The sequence below is a fragment of the Anolis carolinensis genome, chromosome 1 (assembly GCF_035594765.1).
Source record: "Anolis carolinensis isolate JA03-04 chromosome 1, rAnoCar3.1.pri, whole genome shotgun sequence".
NCBI lineage: Eukaryota > Metazoa > Chordata > Lepidosauria > Squamata > Dactyloidae > Anolis > Anolis carolinensis.
The window spans coordinates 354,768,056-354,789,741 of record NC_085841.1 but is presented as its reverse complement, the minus strand read 5'-3'; the positions used below and the strand labels follow the sequence as shown (position 1 = coordinate 354,789,741).

Genomic DNA, 21,686 nt, shown 5'->3' with positions numbered 1-21,686 from the left:
TTTTGTTGCCTCCCATGCAAGGGTTAACCAGAACTAGCCACTTGGCTTCCAAGATCAGTTAGGGTATTTCAGCAAAGACATACAATGCTATGATACATTTTCCAGAAAGACAAGAGACTGAAACAAGAATAAGGAACTATTTTCTAGCCTGAAGGCTGGGTATGTAGTTATGTACCTTCAAGTCATTTCCAACCTATGGTGACCTTAAGGCAAACCTATCACCGGCAGTCTCTCATTGAAGTATTAACTAGAGTTGACCCTGCTTATCTACTAAGATTAGACAGCATCTAGTACCTTTGTGGTACTTACCATATATACCCATGTATAAGTTGTCATTATGAATAAATAGAGGGCCTATTTTAGGGTCAAAAATTTGGATTTTTATATAATATGGATAAGTTGAGGATCATTGCATGAAGAGGGGAAACCACCAATCGTGGCTCAAGAGGACAGCTGTGTCTGGCCACTGCTGCCATTTCTCTATCCAGGCATTCAAAAAAGCCAGAAGTGCTATAGGGGAGATGATAGAGGGGGTCAGACCTTATTTTAACTTCTTCCAAAATAGACAAAACTGTCTTCTTTCATTACTTTACACAGAAATAAATATGGTTTCCATTTTTGTTTTATTTTATAAGAGTACTCTCTTTGACCCATGGATAAATCGACCCAGATTTCCTGAGTTGCCTTTTTTTTTTTGACAAAAAATTCTAAACTAAAATATGAGTATATGGGGTAAGATTGCAATTTCTAAACTTAAACATGAGTATATAGAGTAAGATTGCAATTTCTAAGCTTAAACATGAGCATATAGGGTAGGCCCTGTTGTTAAAGCAAAAAAGAGGACACATTTACCAACTGACTAGCCCAAACTATTAATTGCTATGATGATTCTAACTTTAAGGACACATTCTATGTAAGATGTGATAATTGCTATTAGAAATTGCTACTAATCATCATTGTATTTGAATAATAGCAGTTCTGCCTCCCTTTTCCCACCTCTTCCAACAGCTGCCTCATTCACTCCACCCTATTCCATCGTCCCCTCTTAGCTGCCTCACTTGGCTGTTTCGCCTACCTCTGTCCTGGACCTGTCTTTCCCCTGACCCTTCATCCTCAGGTTGCGGTGTCTCTCTTTCTGAGTGCTCCATGGGCCAGGCTCTGTCCTTTCTCCTAGTAGAGCTCACAGTGGTGGCAGTGAGACAGTAATTAGGAGGTGAAGCAGTAGCTGACATTTGAAAAGCCTCAGATATTTTAAAATATACTTGGAGAGAAATGTTGGCTTTGAAAAAGAGGATATATGCAGGTAAAGGAGAGCATATGGTAGCTCAGGTAAATAGTACGGGGGGGGGGGGGGCAACATGCCAAGAAGTACTCAATGTATAAAGAGCTGAGCACTAATACTCCAGTAACATCACTTCTCTCTTAAGATGCTTATTTGTTCACTCTACTCCCTCCAATCACTTTGTCTTGCTCATAATATACATTGGAAGGATTTTTGGAAGTAATTCACAAGTGTGTAATGTACAGTATGTGTTTGGTACAAGGTTTCTGGTTTCCTTGTGCCGCAACTTCCCTTCTGTTGTTGAATCGTGCTGGTGCTGTCATAGCCGTGCCCTGGGACTGTGCATGGTGAGGTCAGCCATCTCAACATCAGAGAAATATTTCCCGAATGAAACCTTTCCCTACGCAGAGATTTTGAGCTGGGCTTTTGTGGCCTCACAAATAGATCCTTGTAATGCTTTTGTGCATTTGGCAATCCCAGGCTGTTTTATTTTTGGCTCAGCCGCATGCCCCCCTTCCTTCTCTTCCTGCCCAAGCTTGGCCTAGCCTTACTGGCTACCTGTCAAGTTTTGGTTTGGTTGTAAGATGCTTCTGCATTGACTTCTAAAGCCTTTTTGGAACAAAGGCCAAGTTTTCCTCCGAGTCATTAATTTCCCCGGTTCTCATTGCCAGAGGAGGTCAGTTGACTCAGCCCTGCTTTATTTCTTCTGCGCAGAAATGCATCACTGTCAGACTCAGGATTTTTGTGACAGCTTTTGGTTATTCTGCCCTTCACAGAGACTTCAGAGCCCCCAGTATATCCACCCTCTTGGCCTCCCTGAATACTCTGGAGCTCATATGCTGGGGATCTGTCTGGACATTACAAAAGCTTAGTGTTGACTTCTATAGTCGAAGGAAATATTTCTTTCCAATAAGACAGCTAGCAACCAGGGAAGTCATAAAAAGCTCCCTCTCCTGCTCTTTTCCTTCTTCATTTTATAAAAGCCGTCTAAGCCTTTAAAACAAGTACAGTATGTTCTTATTTTACTACCAAGCCTCTATTCTCTAAAAAATATACATATATACAAAGATGTTTCTCCAGTTTCACTTGATTTTCCTTGGTTCTACCAAGTTGAGCCAATAACTAACCTTGAATTTGAAGCTGGTCCCATGTAGACCTTTCTGTCCCCTTTGTCACAGTCCTGCTTCCAGTTAAAAACCTCATTTTCATTGTTCTGATGCCTCTGCATTGGACCTATGGCAATTACAGTACAACCCCTGTGTCCCCAAAATATACATTCCGAGACTTTGTGTGAATCCATGAAACTGTGGATAATAGAGAACCCTATTATTTTCAATGAGACAAACAATAGACATATTGAGAAAAGAATGTAGCTTCTGCGGGAGGCCATAAGTACATAGGTGAATAAGTGAATTGCTGGTACAGGGATCGTACTGTATCTCGAGGGGAGGTATACAAGACTCCTCTGCCTGCACACACAGTTCCATTTATACAGCATTTCTGTTTTGTTTGCATTTGCTTCACTGTCATACTTAAATTTACCTTTGAATTTGTTTCTTACTCTTAGATTTCTTTTAAAACGTATTTTGTTGCTGGCTGTAGCTATGAAAACAGCAGAGTAGATTTTAGTGGTCATAGCTGCTATGTTTTCCTTATGACAGCTTCATTTCAGGTCTTGGAATCTAGAATGTTGGCATAAATGTGTGTGTAATAGAGAGAAGTATGCGGTGAGGGGATTAGCGACCACTAGAAAAGTGTATGTTTTACTCAGGCTGTTGTTCATTCCATGCCTCCACTATGAAGTTTACCTGTCCGAACATATCTTCTCCTATGAACCATCTTGGAGACGAAGATCATCTGGGGAGGCCCTGCTCTCGGTCCTGCCCTCTTCGCAGATGTGATTGGCGGGGACGAGAGACAGGGCCTTCTCGTTGGTAGCCCCTCAGCTATGGAACTCCCTCCCCAGGGAGATTAGATCAGCCCCCTCCTTGCTGATCTTCTGCAAAAAGGTGAAGACATGGCTCTTCGACCAAGTCTTCGGAAATCTGGTGCAGTAAGAGATATGAAAGATATGGATTTCACAAATGGAACTGTCCGGACCATGCGCTTGGATCACGTGATTTACTCTGTTGTCACAGTTAAATGTTATGGTTTTAATTGTGTTTTAATTGTGTTTTAATGTCTTATTATTTAAATGATGCTTTTGTATTTTGTTTTTAAAAGGCATTGAATTATTGCCATGTTGTGAAGTTGCCTTGAGTCCCCCCTGGGGTGAGAAAGGTGGGGTAAAAGTATCATAAATAAGTAAATAAATAAATATGAATGCTTCAGAATGCTGTAGTATAGTATCCTGGGAAAAGCAAGATGGCAGCAGTTGAGAATTTTACAATTGGGCTCAGAGAGACACATTAGTCTCCTCTGTAACAAATAGAATGGTTGAGGCGTGAATACTTCTAACTGGTCCCTTCTTTCTTCTTTGTCTGGGAGGGAGGACCTGAAAAATCCACAGGGCCTGGAAATGCAAAATAAAGATTCTGACAATGTGTTCTGCAAGATGAATGGTTTTTCTTTTTAAGTTACTGGCAAGGATAAATTAATAATCACAGGCTATTTTGCTAAGGTGGCAGGCTTTAATGATAAGGTGGCAGATTGGGGCCATTAAAATTACATACTTGTCAGCATACAGAGAACTGTAGAATATCTGTTTATTGTTAAGACCCATATCTTCACACTACACTTCTTAAACGTAAGAGCCCTGTGCATTCAGCATTGTATTCACTTTCAGGCCATTCACTCTGGGAATACCTCTTTCCCCCTCCATTTCACTGTGTATTACAGGAGATCTCTTCTGTCTCCAGCACACTTGTATCCATTTGTCTCCAAAGCAAGGTATAATAGTTTACTTGTACAGACATTGAACCACAGTCCTGAATTTCTGAATGGATCCCATTGTATGCATAGAACTGAAACATACTAAAATGCAGCAAAAATGCATGAAACCCCTTTGTGTCTGAATTTTAAGATAAAATCAGTTTGAGTCAAATGTAGTGTGGGTTAAAAAACCTCTCCTTTTTATTACACAATTGATGAGTCATAGTTTATAACCTTCCGAAGTGCTTGTTAAAATTGGTCCTACTGAGATACTGGGAACAGAAGATTCAGTTACATTTGGTGTCAAGAAAAAATCTTAAACAGAGCAAAAATAAAATTAGCAAAGGCATCGTCTTGTTATATAATGTGAAAAGTTCTAGTAGTTTTCTAAACTTCTGGGACTATAGAATGTCATTTTTAAATGGCAGGAAAGGAGATCTGCTTCTGTTTCACTCAATACATGTAATCAGTTTCTGACCAGCCCTTGGAGTTATGTTTTGAGACCGCACATATAACCGTAAGGTACAATCTCCTCCCTGCATTTAATATAATTAGGAGAAACTGGCATGTTTTCTCTAGCCTGCAAATTGTAGATCAAGCCAACACTGCCAAAATGGCATCTCATCTTCTGTTTGAACATCCCATCAGCGGAGAGTTCCCTCTTTACCATGCTATTTTGAATGCCAACTCTGGATTTATCATGTTCTTTTCTGCTGTTTTCTGTTCGTGATTTTTGGTGCTGTGCTAATTTCAATTTGGCTTCCGAGATCGTTTTCTTTATGCTACTAATTTTAGTGTTTTCATCATTTTAAAATGCTTTAGAAGATGTTGTCAGCTGTCTTGTGCTCTGTGTTCGGTGGAGAAATAGAATAAGATGTGCAGTAAGTAAAATAATATTAGAGTGAGACCTTTGGCAATGACAGGCATTGAATCTGAGTGCTCAAGCAATAACCTGGTGTAATCAGTCCCTTTTTCTCCTTCACTGTCTCCAAGAGAGAAAAAGTCAAGTGTAGTGTCATAGTTGGAATGTTAGACTCGGAGTAAGGGAATTAGACCTGCACTCAGTCACCAAGAATGCCTTTGGGCCAGTTGTACTCACCACAGGTTGTTGTGAAGAAAAAAATATATTACTGAAGCAAGGAAAAGAAACAATGACTACGCACATTTAAGTGAAATAAAAAGTAAAAGCTGTTGGGGAATGTGAGAAATAGTGGTGTGCTTCACATGCAGAATATGGTAATTAGTATTCTCAGGCAGAAGGTGATTAACAACCAACTCCACACCAACATCTTCCACAGAATCTGACAGAGGGAAAAAAGCAGACTTAATCTTCTTCACAAAAGCATATGAAGTGTGTTTGCTTGCCCACTTATCCATGGATTCATAGAACCATAAAGTTGGAAGAGACCCCAGGGGCCATCTAGTCCAACCCCCTGCAGTGCAGGAAGAGCACAATCAAATCACGTCTGACAGATGGCCATCTAGCCTCTGTTCAAAAGCCTCCAGAGAAGTAGCCTCCACCACACTCCAAGACAGTGAGATCTATGCTTATGATTGGAAAGTTCTTCCTAATGTTCAGGTCAAATTTCCTTTTCAGTAATTTGGACCCATTCGATAGTCAAAGTTTCACTTACCAATACTGTGGGAAAATACCCCCCTCAGAAGTGTTTCTTGACCTGTCTCGGTCCTTCAGTGCGATTCTATAATGATTTTATATTATGCTTCCTGCCCAAGTATAGTCAAAATACAGTGTTTATTATCCACAGTTTCAGAGGAAGACAAAGGCAAACCCCGTCTAAACAAATCTTACCAAGAAACCCCCATTTTTAAATGGTAGGAAAGGAGAGCTGGTTCTGTTTCACTCAACACATGCAATCAGCTTTAGGGTCACCTTTAGTTGGAAATTGCTTTAAGTCACACAATGGCAACAAAATCTATGACTTTATACTTATGGTTTCAAATATCTGTCAAAAATTGTGAAGTCCTTAGTTGCCATAATGGTGGTGGTGGTGGAATTCCATTCACAATCTGGACCATAGCTAGGAAAGGGGCTTGAATCTTTGCTCCCATTTGCTGGCCTGATTAAAACTGATACTCTACAGCAGTGATGGACCATTTTATTTTCTAGTTGTCTTTGGATTGTGAGTCCCATCAGCCTTAGCAAGCATAGCCAATAATGAAGAATCTTGAGAGTTATAGTTCAACAACTTCTGGAGAGGCATCTTGCATTGGTAGAAACAATCTATACATTCATGGTACAGTAGTCTCTCTTTCCTTTTTCAGGGATTAGAATTGCAGGGTCCCCTGTGAAAATGAAAAAAGCACAAATGGAAACAATCCTCACTTTTTAAATACCTGAGAGCACCTGCATTGAAGGACCTAGAGAACCCTAGGTCCTCCATTTATGGCTCTGTGGTCAGCTTCTGGTGGAAGTTAAACATAGTATCATGCTGGAAAAATTAGTAATCCCTGGAGAGAACATATTAATCAAATCCACAAAAATTACACTGGAAAATGTGGAAGGCTGACTGTATGCCTTTAAAAAACAAAATCAACTTTAGGCTGTTCTCAGTTATAAGTGACATAATTTGCAACACAAGCAGTTTTGTTATTTTAAGAGTAAGAAAATTGTGTGGCTAAGGGAATGAGAAGGAGGCAAGGAGATTTTGAACAGGGGTTTCTTCTGCCTGGATTGATCTCCCCCCCCCCCCCCCCCCCAAGTAGAGTCTATTATAAAGACTTGCCATCTGTTGTAAGCACTCAAAAGCTGGGGCTGGGATGGGGGTATGTCTACAAATACTCTACTATCCGCAACATCTGGGAGAAACAGTATGACTCAGGATTCAGTGTGCATGCCTGGTCATGCAAGATCCTGGTCCACTGTTTTGGGCCATTTATCCCCATGGCATAAATGTCCTGGCTTCAGCCAGTCTGAATCTGGAGGTCTTGTGCTGCAGCATGGAGGGTTAATGCTGAATCGGCCTTTTCTCTTTTTTTCTGGCTCCTGTGAAAAGTCTTGAAACAGCAAAATTTGGCAGCAGAAAGAAACTGATAGGGAATTCAGAGGCGTCCTGTGAGGCCAGAACTGGACTGGGGGAGAAAACGAATTGAAATCTCGTTTCTTTACATTTTCTCACTGACACTTTCTTTTCTTGCATCTTGTTGACATTTTTTCTGCCTTCTTCTTGGGGCTGCGTAACCTAATCCCTCTGGCAAGGTCAGACAGTTTGTAATCCAATTAACATAATCCACATTAAAACCATTCTTGTTCTCTTGCATTATTTTAAACACCATGTGGCAGAGTGGACTGGGCACTGGTACATCCAGGGCATTGGCACATAGTTCTGCTCTCCCCTTTCATGAGATAGGGAATGGGGAATGTAACTTGAAATCTTAGTTTAAGATTTTTAATAATACTGTTAGTGGGAAGCCAATCAACTTTACTTATTCTGCGCTATATTTATGTTTGTTTGTTTTGGCCCTGTGAGACTGGCACACTTAGATTACAGCTCTATGTGGCTCAGGTCCTGGCTTTTTGGCAAAATGTACCTCCTCATGAGTGTGCCTGGTCCCTGAGATGATCAAAAGAGACCTTTCTCTCAGTTCCGTCACTGTCACAAAAATGGTTGGCGAGGGCGCAAGAGATGACCATCTTGGTGGCTGTCCCTGGACTCTGGAACAGCTTTCTCAGGAAGGCTGGAATGGCTAAGAAGATCTTCAGCATATAATGTGTCATTTTTAGAATGTGGCAATGTAGTCTTTGGGTCAAGTGATTCTAAAGTTTTGGTACAATCGTAAGGAAATTGCTTTTGTTGTCCAGATCAACTGTGATTCACCCATAGGTTGGACATAGAACCGCTCTGAGTCCCCTTGGGGAGAGAGGGTGGTCTATAAAAAAGTATTGTACATAGAAAGTGATCTCTGTCCACCAGGTGATGGAGATCTTTTCAAGGCTGGCTGTTTGCAGTCATCAGAACTGAAGACACCAAGGATGGAGTTTGGGAGCTTCTACAAGCAGAGCAGTGTGTACTGAGAAAAGATGCCTTCCCCTTCTTCTGTAGCCCTCAATTGAAATCCACTTGCTAGTCCCAAGAAGAGTAGATCCACTAAATTAATTGGTGAATGGCAAGTGAACAGTTATGTAAACTCTATTGATGCAGTGAGTCTACTCTAGTTGAGATTTAAACAATTAGCAATTAAATTTAAGCCTTTGTGTTCATCCTTTGATGGTGGCGGCTGTGAGGGGTGGGGCAGGACAGATGCTTTCAAGTTGCCAGCCTGTAATTGACTTGGAGACTTGATTGAAAGCTGCGGAAGCTTCTGGTTACACTCCAGAGATTAGAATGGGCAAGGGAAGGTGGTGGGTTGTGTATTTGTTGCTCCTCGCCCTTAGTTAACCGCAGAGGCACTCTCTGATCTGCTTACAAGATTAATAGCCTAAAGCAGCACCTCGTTTTAAAAAAATAACAACCCAGAACTGTGTTTTTACCTGTACCCTGCAGGCTCTGACTTCCTTCAAAAGGAGGTTTTGGGGAGAAGACATGAAGCAGAAAGCCAGACTTGCAAGGAACCACATCAAAACCACTCAGGCCTCTGCTGTTTTAAGATCGTGGGCCAAAGGAGGTGGTCACATCTGTGTTTACAGAATACCGCATTTCAGGTGTTTTATTCAAGAATACAGTTCAGAAACTTAAGCAGAAAGGAGGTGCTTCCCCCAAGGCTGAAAAAGAGCCTTGCCGCTGGAGTAAGCTGTTTAATGGGCAACAGATGGCCACCCTCCACAGTGAGGGCAGCATCAGCTGGTTTTGCTGATGAGTGCAGTGCTGTTTGCTGTGTCTCATCAGAACAGCTGTTTTTCTTTCTCAGATTTGAGTATTACTGTGGATGCGCATTTAATAACAAAAACAATTTTGTCTGGAGGGGACATAAAACCCGGGAATGCGAATGCCCCAAATATTCTCAGCGAAGTCTTGACCTGTAATGAATACTTGTCAGACAGGCCTGAAGACTGGCTGCTTGGAGGCAGGACTAGTAGCTTTTAAATTACTCCCCGGTACAATTTCTCCTTAGCACAAATTGTGCTTATTTTAGATTACTTTTTAGATCTTTCCCTTCAATTTGCCAGTTGGCAAATGAGTTCCTTGCCTCTGATGACACAACAACTTGAACTAAGTGTTGACATAAAAACCGATCTGGTGGTATACAGAAATGGTTTGAGTTTCAGAATGGCATATTAAAGACTTATGTACCTTCAAGCATTATCTTGAATTTTGCTTCAGGAAACATTAAGAATAAACATGGGAGGATTTGATTAGGAAACATACCCCAAAGTTCAAATCTGCTAAACCAACTCAATATGGTGTTGGTGATGGTAGTACAGATTGAGTCCCCCATATTCTAAATGATTGGGACCTGAGATTCTTCAGATTTCAGATTTTTGTGGTTTTTTGTAATGCCTGTATTTGCATCAACATAGTAAATGATGAGGGGATAGTGTCTTATTTTGCCCAAGTTTAGCCTTGAAACCAAGTTTAAAGTAAATAAGAAGGCTTTACTCCAGCAAAATGAAAGCAACAGGAGCAAAATAAAGCTGTCTCTTGACACAGTCTTATGAAGTTTCCTCAGTAAAGGATCCCCACTTACACAAGCACGACACCGAACTGGGAGCAAATCAAAAACAAAGGCTAGGTGATGGATGGTTGCTGGCACCAGGGAGCTATTCCCCCACTTCTGATTTATAGCCCCATCCCACAGCACATGTGTCTTTAGGGAGGGGTCTGATTGCTGCCCTTCTTTCAGCAATCCTTACTGACCTATGCCTTGCTTGCTGCTCCCTTCAATGTTCCTGAAAACTAGGACTAGCCAGAGTGCCTTCCCCCTCTTCTTCCTCCAAAGGAGACCAACCACCTTCCCAGAATCCCCAACCACTTCCTCTTCAACCTTCTCTTCTTCCAACTCATCCTCAGAGGAAGCGGGAGACACAACAGATAGGGGGCTAGTTACACACCCAGCCCTTGCTGCTTTTTTTTCTCAATAAGCTGTTTATCCACTATAATCAGCCACTTTAAATCATTAATTTTAAACTTGTGTCCTGTGTTTAATCTTTGTTTTGTGTTTTTTAATATGTATTTTATAGACATATATTTTAATATGTATTTTTATAGATTTACATTTTAATATGTGTATTTATATAATATTTACAATGATTATGTTATAACCCACCATGAGTCATGAGTCGAGGCGGGTGAGAAATAAAATTATTATTATTATCAGAAATTGGAGTGGGAAATGGGAAGGAAGGAGGACTGTGGGTTCTGCTGTTAGACTCAAACAAATCCCTGGAAAAAACAGATCAGGGGAGGGAAAAGGCCAAGTATTTCTGGCCATTGAAGTTTCAGGGAATATTGCTAAGCTCCAGCTGCCCAGCCAATCCATAATGTCCTTGTGACCCATTTCCATTGGCCGGGTGCAAATAAAACATGGATTATCCAGGAAGCCAATTTTTTGGAGCCTTTTGGATTTCTGGAAAAAAGACACTCAACCTGTAGAGATGGAAAAATAAAGAAATGGTTATGAGCTGGAAAACTGTATTCAATGCATTTAATACATTGCCTGTTTTGTGACCATTGCAGGTAAGGTTGCATATTTTTAAGTAATGTCCCACTGGTGGCCACTCTTAACACTTTTCTCCAATTCTGTTATTCTTACAATGAACATTGGTTTATTATCCCTACCTGAGATCACTGAAATCCAGAACAACTCAGAATCAGAGTCTGAATATTTTCCTTTTTTTAAAATAAAGATTACAATGTGGGAGCTGCAGGCCTTCCAAATAAATTTTTCTATGCTCTGCTCAGAACAAACAGCATTGAACTAAATGGATAAATAATTTGACCTGATGTACGATAGCTTCCTGTGTTGCTATGAGCTCCTTGGAGGAAGGCTCAGATAAAATGTAATAAATAAATTGTCTGATACAGCTACTCTGTTTACTGATTGTCTTCATAATACTGCCAACTGGTGAAGGGAATTGTCTCACTCAAGTGTTCCTTGCATTTCAAACCAGCCACAGAAAGTTGAAAATATTTTCTGTTGCTGTTTGGCATGTTGTTACAGATGATCAATTCACAGCAGGGTTACATGCACCTGATAGTTAGGTAGCACTTAATCTATGCTTTCTTGCACAGTGAAAATGTTTAAAAAATGGGTTGGACCATTTCAACTTTATAGGGAGTATAAAAAGAAGAAGCAAGTTGAAATTAGTATTTTAGAGATTGCGGTTGGGAAATAGCTAGTGTTTACTTATGTGTCTCAATCCAAACAGTACAGCTTCAGCCAAAAGTAAACAATTACCTTGTAGTTTGGAAAAGTTGCTTCTTTGGTACTATCACTCGGAATTTCATTTGTAGTCTTAACTAGAGTAGCTCTTTTGATTTTACACACACACACACACACACACACACATATATATAAAAAGATCAAATTCCCCTCAACCAGTACTGCAACCCAAAGTGGTTCACAGCCTTTTATATACATTTATACACACACACATATATACATACACACATACATATATACATACACACACACATACAGTTTGAAAACCTACAATAAATTGAGATCTGTGGTGGAGGGGGAATATGAAATTGGAAGACATAGTAGAGCCTTCTCGGCTCTAACCCCTGATTGTGGAATGCCTTCCTGTTGAAAATTCAGTTGGAACAAATATTGCTTTCTTTCTGGTGTCAAGCCAAAGTAAAGCTTTCTATAAAAGGTTTTGGGAACTAATTTAAGTTGTACACCAGCCTGATAAAGGTAGAAAAGGAAGGAAGGAAAGAAGGAAAGAAAGGGATTTGCATTGACTTACCATTCAGCAATGGAGGTAATAGCTCTACTTTAGCTGAAACTCTTAATGGGATCCAGGCTAATGCCTTCCATGCTGAGTGGAGCGGATGGATTCTTAGATTCTTGCACAAAAAAGTAAATTTCCTAGATTCTACCATTTAGATGTAGCCGCTCTCACTTCGCAAACTTAGTTCAAATTGCATGGCATGACAGTGATGTTAACCAATTTGCTTGGGATGGCATAATGGTATTGTCTATAATAAGAATGCTCTGAAGGGCAAAGTAAGATTCCTATTTGTGCATTTACTTGATTTTGAGGCAATTTATGGAAAGTCAGCAACAAGACACTATTCTCGGGAAGCATTTTTTTTCAGGTTTTGTAATGGATTTGCTACAAGGCAATTCTCCCCCGCTAGGTATGCGTTAAAAGTTATGATGTAAAAAGTTGCACATGGCATGGAACACAGTTTAATGTTTGCTGAGTTGTCAGTAAAACTCATGACTAAAATATGCCATTTTAAAAACCTTTTCCTGAGGCATTTTCAGTCAATATATTATCATAAAATTGCCTGCAGCAAATGTATGTTGTTTGGTGCATTCTCGGGAGAATGGAAAGATAAAGTATACAAAATGTCTTGAGTAGTATCAGTGTGAAAACATTATCTAGTGGTTTGAAAACTCACGCCTTGCTTGTGAATGTAAGCCATCAAGTTTAGTGCTCCTGAGAGGATTTATGGGCTTCCAAATAAACATGTTGTTCAGCTTCCAAGTTTTGAAATCCATTAGCATGGCTTTTTCTGTAGGCACTGTACATAAGACTCATGTGTGGGTATCTTTCCCAGATAACCATTTTAGTTCTATGTTTCCCCTTTCTTTGATGTTAAGAATTTAGGATGTTGACCAGAATTACTGCTTTTGCGTGATTAAATGTTCACTTTGTGTGCATGAAAAAAAGAGGTCAACTGGCACCCTTAAGATTAAAAATGTCTTTAACCATTCAATTTTGTGCATAAAGAGGTTTGCACCTTCAAAACATAATGTTGCATGGAGTATCTCTAAGTAATATTAGAGCTTCATATATATATTTACATAGTATACTGGGATAGTCCGATTGTTTGTTTAAGAGTCTGTGGTTAGACTAGGATTATGGAGACCATGGTTTAAATTCCCACTTTGCTATGGAAACCCATTGGAGCAAGTTGCACACTTCCAGTTTCAGAGGACAAATATGAATAAATTATGCTGAGAAAACCTGTGATAGGTTCACCATGTGATCACCATAAGCTGGAAATTATTTGAAGATATGTAACAACAGTAGTACTTGGATGAAGGTGAATTGTTGTGTATGTGTGTGTGTGTTCGCCAGAGCTGGTAATGGGCCCGATTCCCCTTCCTCCCTGTACCTTCTGATTTTCCCCAGGAGAAGAAAGAACATCCACTACCACATGGTATGCAGCCTCTTCTTCCAGGTTTCGTGTCATGGGACTGGCAAAGAAACTTCAAAAATGTGAACAACCCCCCCCCCCCCCCAAATGTTCCTTTGCCCATCATGTGGCACAAAACCAGGAAGAAGAGGCTACATAACATGTGGTAGGTGGATTTTCTTTCTTCTCCTGTGGAAAATAGGGGGCTGGATTGAAGTGGGAAGATACAAGGACAGCTATCGCACCTCTCTGGGCTGCCTGAGCTCGAGGACAGAGATCTGGGATCCTTTACAGAAATTGAAGATGTCTGTCCTCATGCCTCCAACAAAAGGGAAGATCTGAATCATGGAGCAGGATTCAGATCTTCCCCTCTTTTTGTAAAAACTTTGGGTGCTTATCCTAGGAAAAATCGCATCAGTCTGTGTGTGTTCTGTGGATGCACACTTAATCTCTACACTGCATTATTTAGCAGTGTAGAAGCACTGTTCGCCTCCTTGATTTTGGAAGAAATATGGATTATATCTAAATGATTCGACTTATGATGACCATATTTTAGGGTGATCTTGGCAAGTTATATTCAAATGATTGGGGCCATCTGTTGGGAGTACTTTGTTTGTACACTCATGCATATTAAACGGTTGGACTGGATACCTCTTGGGTTTTCTTCCAGTTTTATGAGTTTAGGAGGTTTCCCATTCCTTTCCTCTGAAGCTGGGGGAGTGCGACCTGCCCGTTGTCACTCAGTGGGTTTCCATAGCTGAGTGGAGCTTTGAAGCCTGTTAAAGTCCTGTCCCATTTTTCAAACCACCACATTTTGCTGGGTCTTCAATCAACTGGGAGACTACGATTTTAGCATTTCCCTCTCTAATGCTGTGGGAGGAAAAAAGCCTTCTTGTATTTCTACCCTCTCTAATTTTGAAGTAAATGTTCTCTCCACCTGCTTCCTTGGTTATTATAATGACTTCCAGGCATAAAAGCGGGAGGGAGGGAGGCATAGACAAGAAAATCTGGCAAGCAGAGGGAAGAAAGATAGTCATAGCCTTTATTCTTTACTTTGTGGAACTGAAGTCTAGACCTACCAACCTTATATTTCAGATTTTGTTCTTAAGTTGGATTTTTTTGTAAGTTGGAACAGGTACCTTCTCCCTTCCAATGGGTAGATTTCTCTCACTTCTTGTTGTCTCACCCCTGTTCTTAACTATGAATTGTTTGGAAGTTGGATATTTGTAACTTCGGGACTGCCTGTAGTTGTCATTCACATGGGTGAAGATGATGGCAGTCCCATTGTTCCATATCCATAACTTTGGGAGGTTCAAAAGTTCCTAATCGTTCATTCCTTCACCTTACATTTAATTGGGTGTTTGCCACTGAATTATATTAATGATGATTCCCAAGGAAATGTGTGTGGTGTTGATGTATATTCTCCATGCTAATTAACTGCAGAGACAATTTGTGTTCATGCAAGGAAGAGTAAAAATAGGAAATGTGATTAGAAAAAAACAGCTCCCCCTCTTTTTTTTAATTTGCACTTTCCCTGTCTTCTGAAAGACTGCTATGTTAGCAAACCAGTTATCAGAAAGACTGCATTTTCGAAATGATTAAAACAGGAGTATGAATCAGATTTGATTTGGAATGAATACGTATCCTAATTAAACTTTCATTTGCTTATATTTAGATGAAAATACTGAAGATGGTGAATTGGACCTAAATGGAATTGATGACACTGAAATAGATATGGTAAGGATGCTCTCTCTGCCAGGCTGCCCCTCTGCCTTGGCCGTATTGCCTCTCTTCGCATGTAGCTCTGTAAAGAAAGTGAGGTATTTTCACAGGGCCAAGCCGGTTTTTGTTTTACCTAGCGATCAGAAAAATCAAATAACAGCTATGGGGATACATACCTGTGTTGGACGGGGTTACACTCCCCCTGAAAATGCAGGTTCGCAGCTTGGGGATGATCCTGGACTCATCGCTGACCTTGGAACCCCAGGTGTCGGCTGTGGCCAGGAGCACCTTAGTTCCATCCCGTCTGGATTGCTGCAACGATCTCTATGTGGGGCTGCCTTCAGCTAGTCCACAGGCTGCTAACTGGAGCACCGTATAAGGAGAGAAACACTCCCCTGTTATGGCAGCTCCATTGGCTGCTGGTCTCCTTCCGGGCTAAATACAAAGTGCTGGTTATTACCTATTGAGCCCTAAACGGTTTGGGCCCTGGCTATTTAACTAACTGCATCTCTTCATATAAACCAACCCGGGCACTGCGGTCAGCGGAGGAGGCCCTCCTCTCGGTCCCAACCCCATCTCGAGCGCGGTTAGTGGGGATGAGAGAAGGGGCCTTCTCCGTGATTGCTCCCCACCTCTGGAACTCCCTCCCTAAAGAATTAAAAATGGCCCCCTCTCTCCTCTTCTTTAAAAAGCTTTTAAAGATCCGTCTCTGCACCTTAGCCTATGGAGAGGAGGAGGATTAGAACATCTCAATATATATCCTCGTTGGACACTGGAAATGCACTTTGGCATTGTTTGGCTGGTGTATATCATCACTACTGTATGTTTTACGCAACATCACCCATCATGATTTTATACTTTTAGTTGCACTTGATTTAGATTTTTATGTTGTAAATGTGTATGATGAGGTTTATGTGTTTTTAACTATTTTCAGTTAATCATTTGAGTTTTAAGCTAATATTGATTCTATTTATTTGTTTTTTTATTTGTTTTATTGTTCAGTATGGCATTGAATCTTTGCCACTTTTGTATTGGAAACTGCCTTAAATCCCCCTGGGGAGATAGGATAGGTTACAAATAAAGTGTATTGTTGTTGTTGTTGTTGTTGTTGTTATTATTATACATACATACATACATACATACATACATACATACAGATATCACTATGGCCATGATTTATTACTATTAATAACAGGCATTAGTAATCACTGATTAAAATTAACAGGTGAACGTTATGGGACGAGATTTCAGACTAAATGGGATGAAAGCACCACTAGAAGCTATAAGCTATAAGAGACAGAGAGAGATCAGAATGACAAATCATGTCAAAAGCGACAGGGCAAATGCCTCTGTGGGTGTTAGATCAAGCTATAGTTGCTTCATGGTAAAGGGAAGGCATTTGTGTACACTCAGAAGTATTTCCCTTTACTCGAATGTTCATATCTTTTTCTTTGAAGGGGAAATTTGAGATGATGAGCTAACTTTAAATGGATGTGGCTAAAGCAAGATGGGTGTACCATAGCTTGGAAATAAGCTATTAATTGTAACATGGGGCCTCAATACTTAAATATTGAGAGGCAGGGTCAATAGACATTTCAACAACAATTATTTTAAAGGTTTTTTTGCATAGTGAATAACATTTATTTATTCTGTAAGTGTTAACTTCCAGGTGGGTTGTGAGAAGTTGGTCTTTGTGGTCTTTGATTTTTTAAAAATATTGAAAATAATTTATTTATAACATGTATCATGTTGCTTTTTTGTAATTATTCTATGCTACAAGCATATCTGCAAAAAAATTATATTGGTCTGTGATACATGGCCCATAAAACAATTGTTCAGTCATTGCATTTTACAAATGAAAGGGAGTGAATGTGGGGAAGGGTGTTGATGAACAATTTGGCAAGCTGCGAGATTCTGATGCTGATACCTATTCTGGAAACCTAACCTATTTATTTCTGTCTCCAGTATATACTAAATGAATCAGAAGCCCAAATAAAAGCAGAACTATGGATGAAGGAAAATGCAGATTATTTAAAGGAACAAAAGGGTAAGCAAAATAAAGTTACAGAGTCTTTCATTCCTAATGTCACATTTAAAGGGGGGTCACCTACACCATGTGGGTCACAACAGATCTCCCCCCTTCCCCATGAAAGAGAGGACTCAATCAGTCAATATATGCATATATATTGGGCTAGTAATGCTCACCGATATGATTAATTCATTTTAAACATTTGTAATTGTTTTTCCTTTTATCACTACAAGGCCATGGCAACCAGTATAGTTATAGCAGGGAAAGTATCAGTGTGTGACCAGGGTTCGAATCCTGCCAAGCCTAATGGTGCCATTCACTTAGCCATTCTTTTGCAACCTGATCCATCCTCTCTGATATATATTAAATGCAGATTGCACTGTTTCTTGCCTTGATTGCCCTGGATAAACAGCAGGAGAAAAATACATGTATAGTGTGTATTGCGAAGTGATAATAAAGGGGATGCATGAGCTAGCAACCTCCCCCTTTAAACTTCCTACTGACCCTCACTTTGACTCCAGGCAACCCTCTGCAAATGTCTTGCTGTCTCAGTCTTGTGTCACTATCATATGTGGTGTGTATCAGATACTGTTGTTGTCCAACTCCCATCAGTCAGAGCCAGGCTGGGAGGCCATAGGTTTCCCATTAATGATGTAAGGTTTTTTGAAATAATGTGTCAATTTGGATTCTATGATTCAGTGTTAATCTATTTTTAGTGTTACTTGTATGAGCAGCTGTGAAACAAAAAGCCATATGCCTCCCATCCACCCTGCTCCCCTAGTACATATGCGGGGGAAAGGTAAGAAGCATCCCTTTTCTGATTTAAAATGGAACAGAGTTCCTAAGGCCCCTTCGACACAACTGCATAAAATCCCACATTTTCTGCTTTGAACTGGGATATATGGCAGTGTGGATTCAAATAACTCAGTTCAAAGTAGATATTGTGGGATTTTCTGCCTTGATATTCTAGATTATATGACTGTGTGGAAGGGTTCTAAGTTTGTTCATACCTAGGGACCAATCCATAGTCGTAAATCATGGGTTGATCCTGTTTTGATTGAACTATTTTGTATCTATTTTCAAACAATAAATACGAAATAGTTGCTTTTAAATCAGTAGTGAGAATTTCCATTTTCTTATAGCTTTAACAGAAGCCTCTGCTTATACACTTAGCATCAAACCATAATTTGGCATAGCATCCAGTTTTGGCTGAGCGAGAGTAGCCTCCTTGAAGAGAATTTGGTACTGGTGTTGATACTATTGTCAAAAGAAAAATCTGCTTGCCATCTGTTGTTGTGGGAAAATGTATTAGATGATTTCTTAGGTTGCAGATGGTTTGTCAAAATAACTTTTGTTCATTCTTTCTAACTCAAAGGCTCTCTAGGCCAGGAATGGCAGGAGATAGATTGTGAACCAATTGGGATTTTTTCCAATTGACTACCTAGCATTTTCTGGTGGCAGAAATTCTTCCTAAGAATACTATTTATTATATTTATTTATTTGCCCCATTTATACCCTGCCTTTCTCACCCCGAAGGGGACTCAAGGCGGCTTACACATCGCCCTGAGTCCCTTCGGGTGAGAAGGGCGGGATATAAATGTTGTTGTAAATAAATACTCATGGCACAATTCGATGCCCCAAAACACATATAAAATGAAAGCTTAAAATATTAAATATTTAAAAATTTAGACATAAAAATTTAAACATTACAACAGCTAAAAATCACACCAACCAAAAATCATGGTCTAAAGCCATTCCAAGGTCATACATTTTAGACATCCATTTGTGCACTGCACAGTTATCCACAGTTATACTATACTACATAGGACTTATTCTGAACATACAAAGCATCTGCTTTTATATACATGAAAAAGAATGTGCTCACCAGACAATGAAGCTCAGTTTTGTTATTTATTAACTGTTAAAAGAGGTGCCAAATATACTACGTTTTACTGTGTCCGTTTAACATGTATCTGTGGGCCACAATGTCCTACATTTTGTTTCCTGTTCTAAGTAGACATTTATGTATATACCTTCAAAACTCTCTATGTCTACACAGTAGAAGTCCCCTTACGTTGATTCCTTAATGAAATTGTCATACACGGAATTCTCATTTGTGGTATCATAACCAAAGTTATCATGGATAAAGTACCATCCATTATGTGGGTGGGAATTTCTGTACTGGAAAGGTGTCAGAAGTTTCCCCCTTTAAAACCAGAAACACCCAAGCCTCCTATTTCCTCATTCCCATTCTGTTTAACAGGAGACAGCTACCATATAAGGTAAAGGTTTTCCCCTGTCCGACTTTGGGGGTTGGTGCTCATCTCCATTTCTAAGCTGAAAAACTGGTCTTGTCCATAGACACCTCCAAGGTCACGTGGCCGGAATGATTGCATAGAGTGCTGTTACCTTCTACTAACATTTGCATGTTTTCGAACTGCTAGGTTGGCAGAAGCTGGGGCTAACAGTGGGAGCTCACCCCACTCCCCAGATTCTAGCTGCTGACCTTTCGGTTATCAAGTTCAGCAGGTCAGCGGTTTAACCCAGTGCACTCTCAGGGGTCCTAGGATACCATATATGTTCATTTAAAAGTCTAGAAATGTTAGTAAAAAAAATGACCCAAAATACTTTGATCAACTTATCCTTGGGTCAATGTGAGCCTTGTATCTTAAATCGTATTAAAAATGAACTATCCCCTTCCCTTAGGATGATAAAAGGTAAAAGCTTAATCTACCCTGGGAAAATCAAAATGGAGTGACCCTCCCCACTCTTTGTTCCATGGTGCCAGTTCTGGCCTTTTTGCTTGTTGGACAGGAAAATGTCAGCATGTGGGGTGTCTGGTCCCCTGAGGCTTTGCTGGCACTTTCCCCTGTCTGCCAAACCCCCTCAACTTATCAATGGGTCATATCAAAATCTATACTCTTGTCCCCAAAACCTGTCCTTGGGTTATACATGAGTATGTACGGTAATGCCTCTGTCTATTCTGGGGTAGTGGGAACCTGGGCCATATCAACTGCCTTCCCTATCCCCAAGCATGGATTTTGTTAGATATATGATTAGTCAAGACCACTCACAAAAAATTTGAGTCTTTCAAATATTAAATGGATTAGAGTTGTCCTTTTACTTTGCTTTTCTTCCTTGTCTCTTTCCAGAAAAAGAAGCAAGGATTGCAAAAGAGAAAGAACTTGGAATTTATAAAGAACATAAGGTAAATATAAATACTTTTGGAATAAACTGACTGCAAATGTGTTATCTGAACAATTTTTGTTGAGATCCTCAGTGGTTTCAAATACTCATGGGACAGTCCAAGGAATAACTCTGTTTTAACCTTCTTTTCAAATACAATTTAAGAAAGTGAAATGCACTGCTACTATGAGTTATAATAAATCCGAAGTGTGGCTTTGTAATTAGTGACATTCTTTACATTACTGGAGACTTGAGCCAAAGAGAGGGTTTGTGTTACATACATTTTTTTTGCTGTTTCATGTCACCCTGATTAACTGTACTATCTCTTTTGTAACCCACAGCAAACTGATGTTTGCCAGTTTGGGATGACTGTAAAAGGAGTGTAGATAAATTCATGAATGTCCATTAAGAGCTATTTGTCAGGATAACTATATAGCATCTCCAGTATTTGAAGCAGCATGGTATATAGCAGGAGTGGACAAAGTGTGTTCCCTCTAACTGTTTTTGGGTCCCCAGGTGTCAGACCATATTTTTTGCAAAACAGTGTTTTGTTCCAGAGAGTGGTGTAGTGGTTTGAGCGTTAGACTATGACCAGTGTTTGAATCTGTTGGAAGAGACCACGTGGGCCATCAAGTCCAACCTCCTGCTATGCAGAAAAAAGCACAATCAAAGCACCCCAGACAAATTGCCATCCAGCCGCTGTTTAAAAGCCTCCAAAGGAGGAGCTTCCACCACAATCTGAGGCAGAAAGTTCTGCTACTGAACAGCTCTCATAGTCAGGAAGTGCTTCCTCATGTTCAAGAGGAATCTCTTTTCCTGTAATTTGAGCCCATTGCTCTGAATCCTAGTCTCCTGGTTAGCAGAAAACAAGCTTGCTCCCTCTTCCTTATGACATCCTTTCAGATATTTAAGCATGACGATCATGTCTCCTCTCAACTTTCTCTGCTTCAGGCTAAAAATACCCATCTCTTTAAGCCGCTCCTCAGAGGGCATGGTCTCCAGACCTTTGATCATTTTAGTCTCCTGCCTCTGGACACATTCCAGCTTGTCAATATATCTCTTAAATTGTGGTGCCCAGAATTGGATGCAGTTATTCCAGGTAAGGAAGACAAAGGCAGTCCTTCCCCCTAAACAACTTCTGCCAAGAAAATCTTGTGATAGTGTCATTATAAGTCATAAATGACTTGAAGACGCACACTTCAAAAGAAGTGACATATTTCAAAATTCTTTTCAAGAAAAATGTATTTTCCGACTAATAATAAAAAAGGCATTAATGACAATGTCTATTTCTATTCTTTTTTTCTTCCAAAATTGGAGTTTGAAAATT

At 40.0% G+C, this 21,686-nt stretch overlaps 1 protein-coding gene across 2 annotated transcripts in view; it reads left to right on the top strand.

Annotated features, from left to right (window-relative positions):
* The window catches only part of brf1 (BRF1 RNA polymerase III transcription initiation factor subunit), a 267,788-nt gene that overhangs the window by 172,224 nt on the left and 73,878 nt on the right, over positions 1 to 21,686 (top strand). For both annotated transcript variants that reach the window (XM_003214279.4, XM_062968566.1), the window contains 3 exons: positions 15,098 to 15,159; positions 17,110 to 17,191; positions 20,326 to 20,381. In XM_003214279.4, the coding sequence (XP_003214327.1) occupies positions 15,098 to 15,159; positions 17,110 to 17,191; positions 20,326 to 20,381 (200 nt within the window). The remainder of the gene's footprint in view (positions 1 to 15,097; positions 15,160 to 17,109; positions 17,192 to 20,325; positions 20,382 to 21,686) is intronic.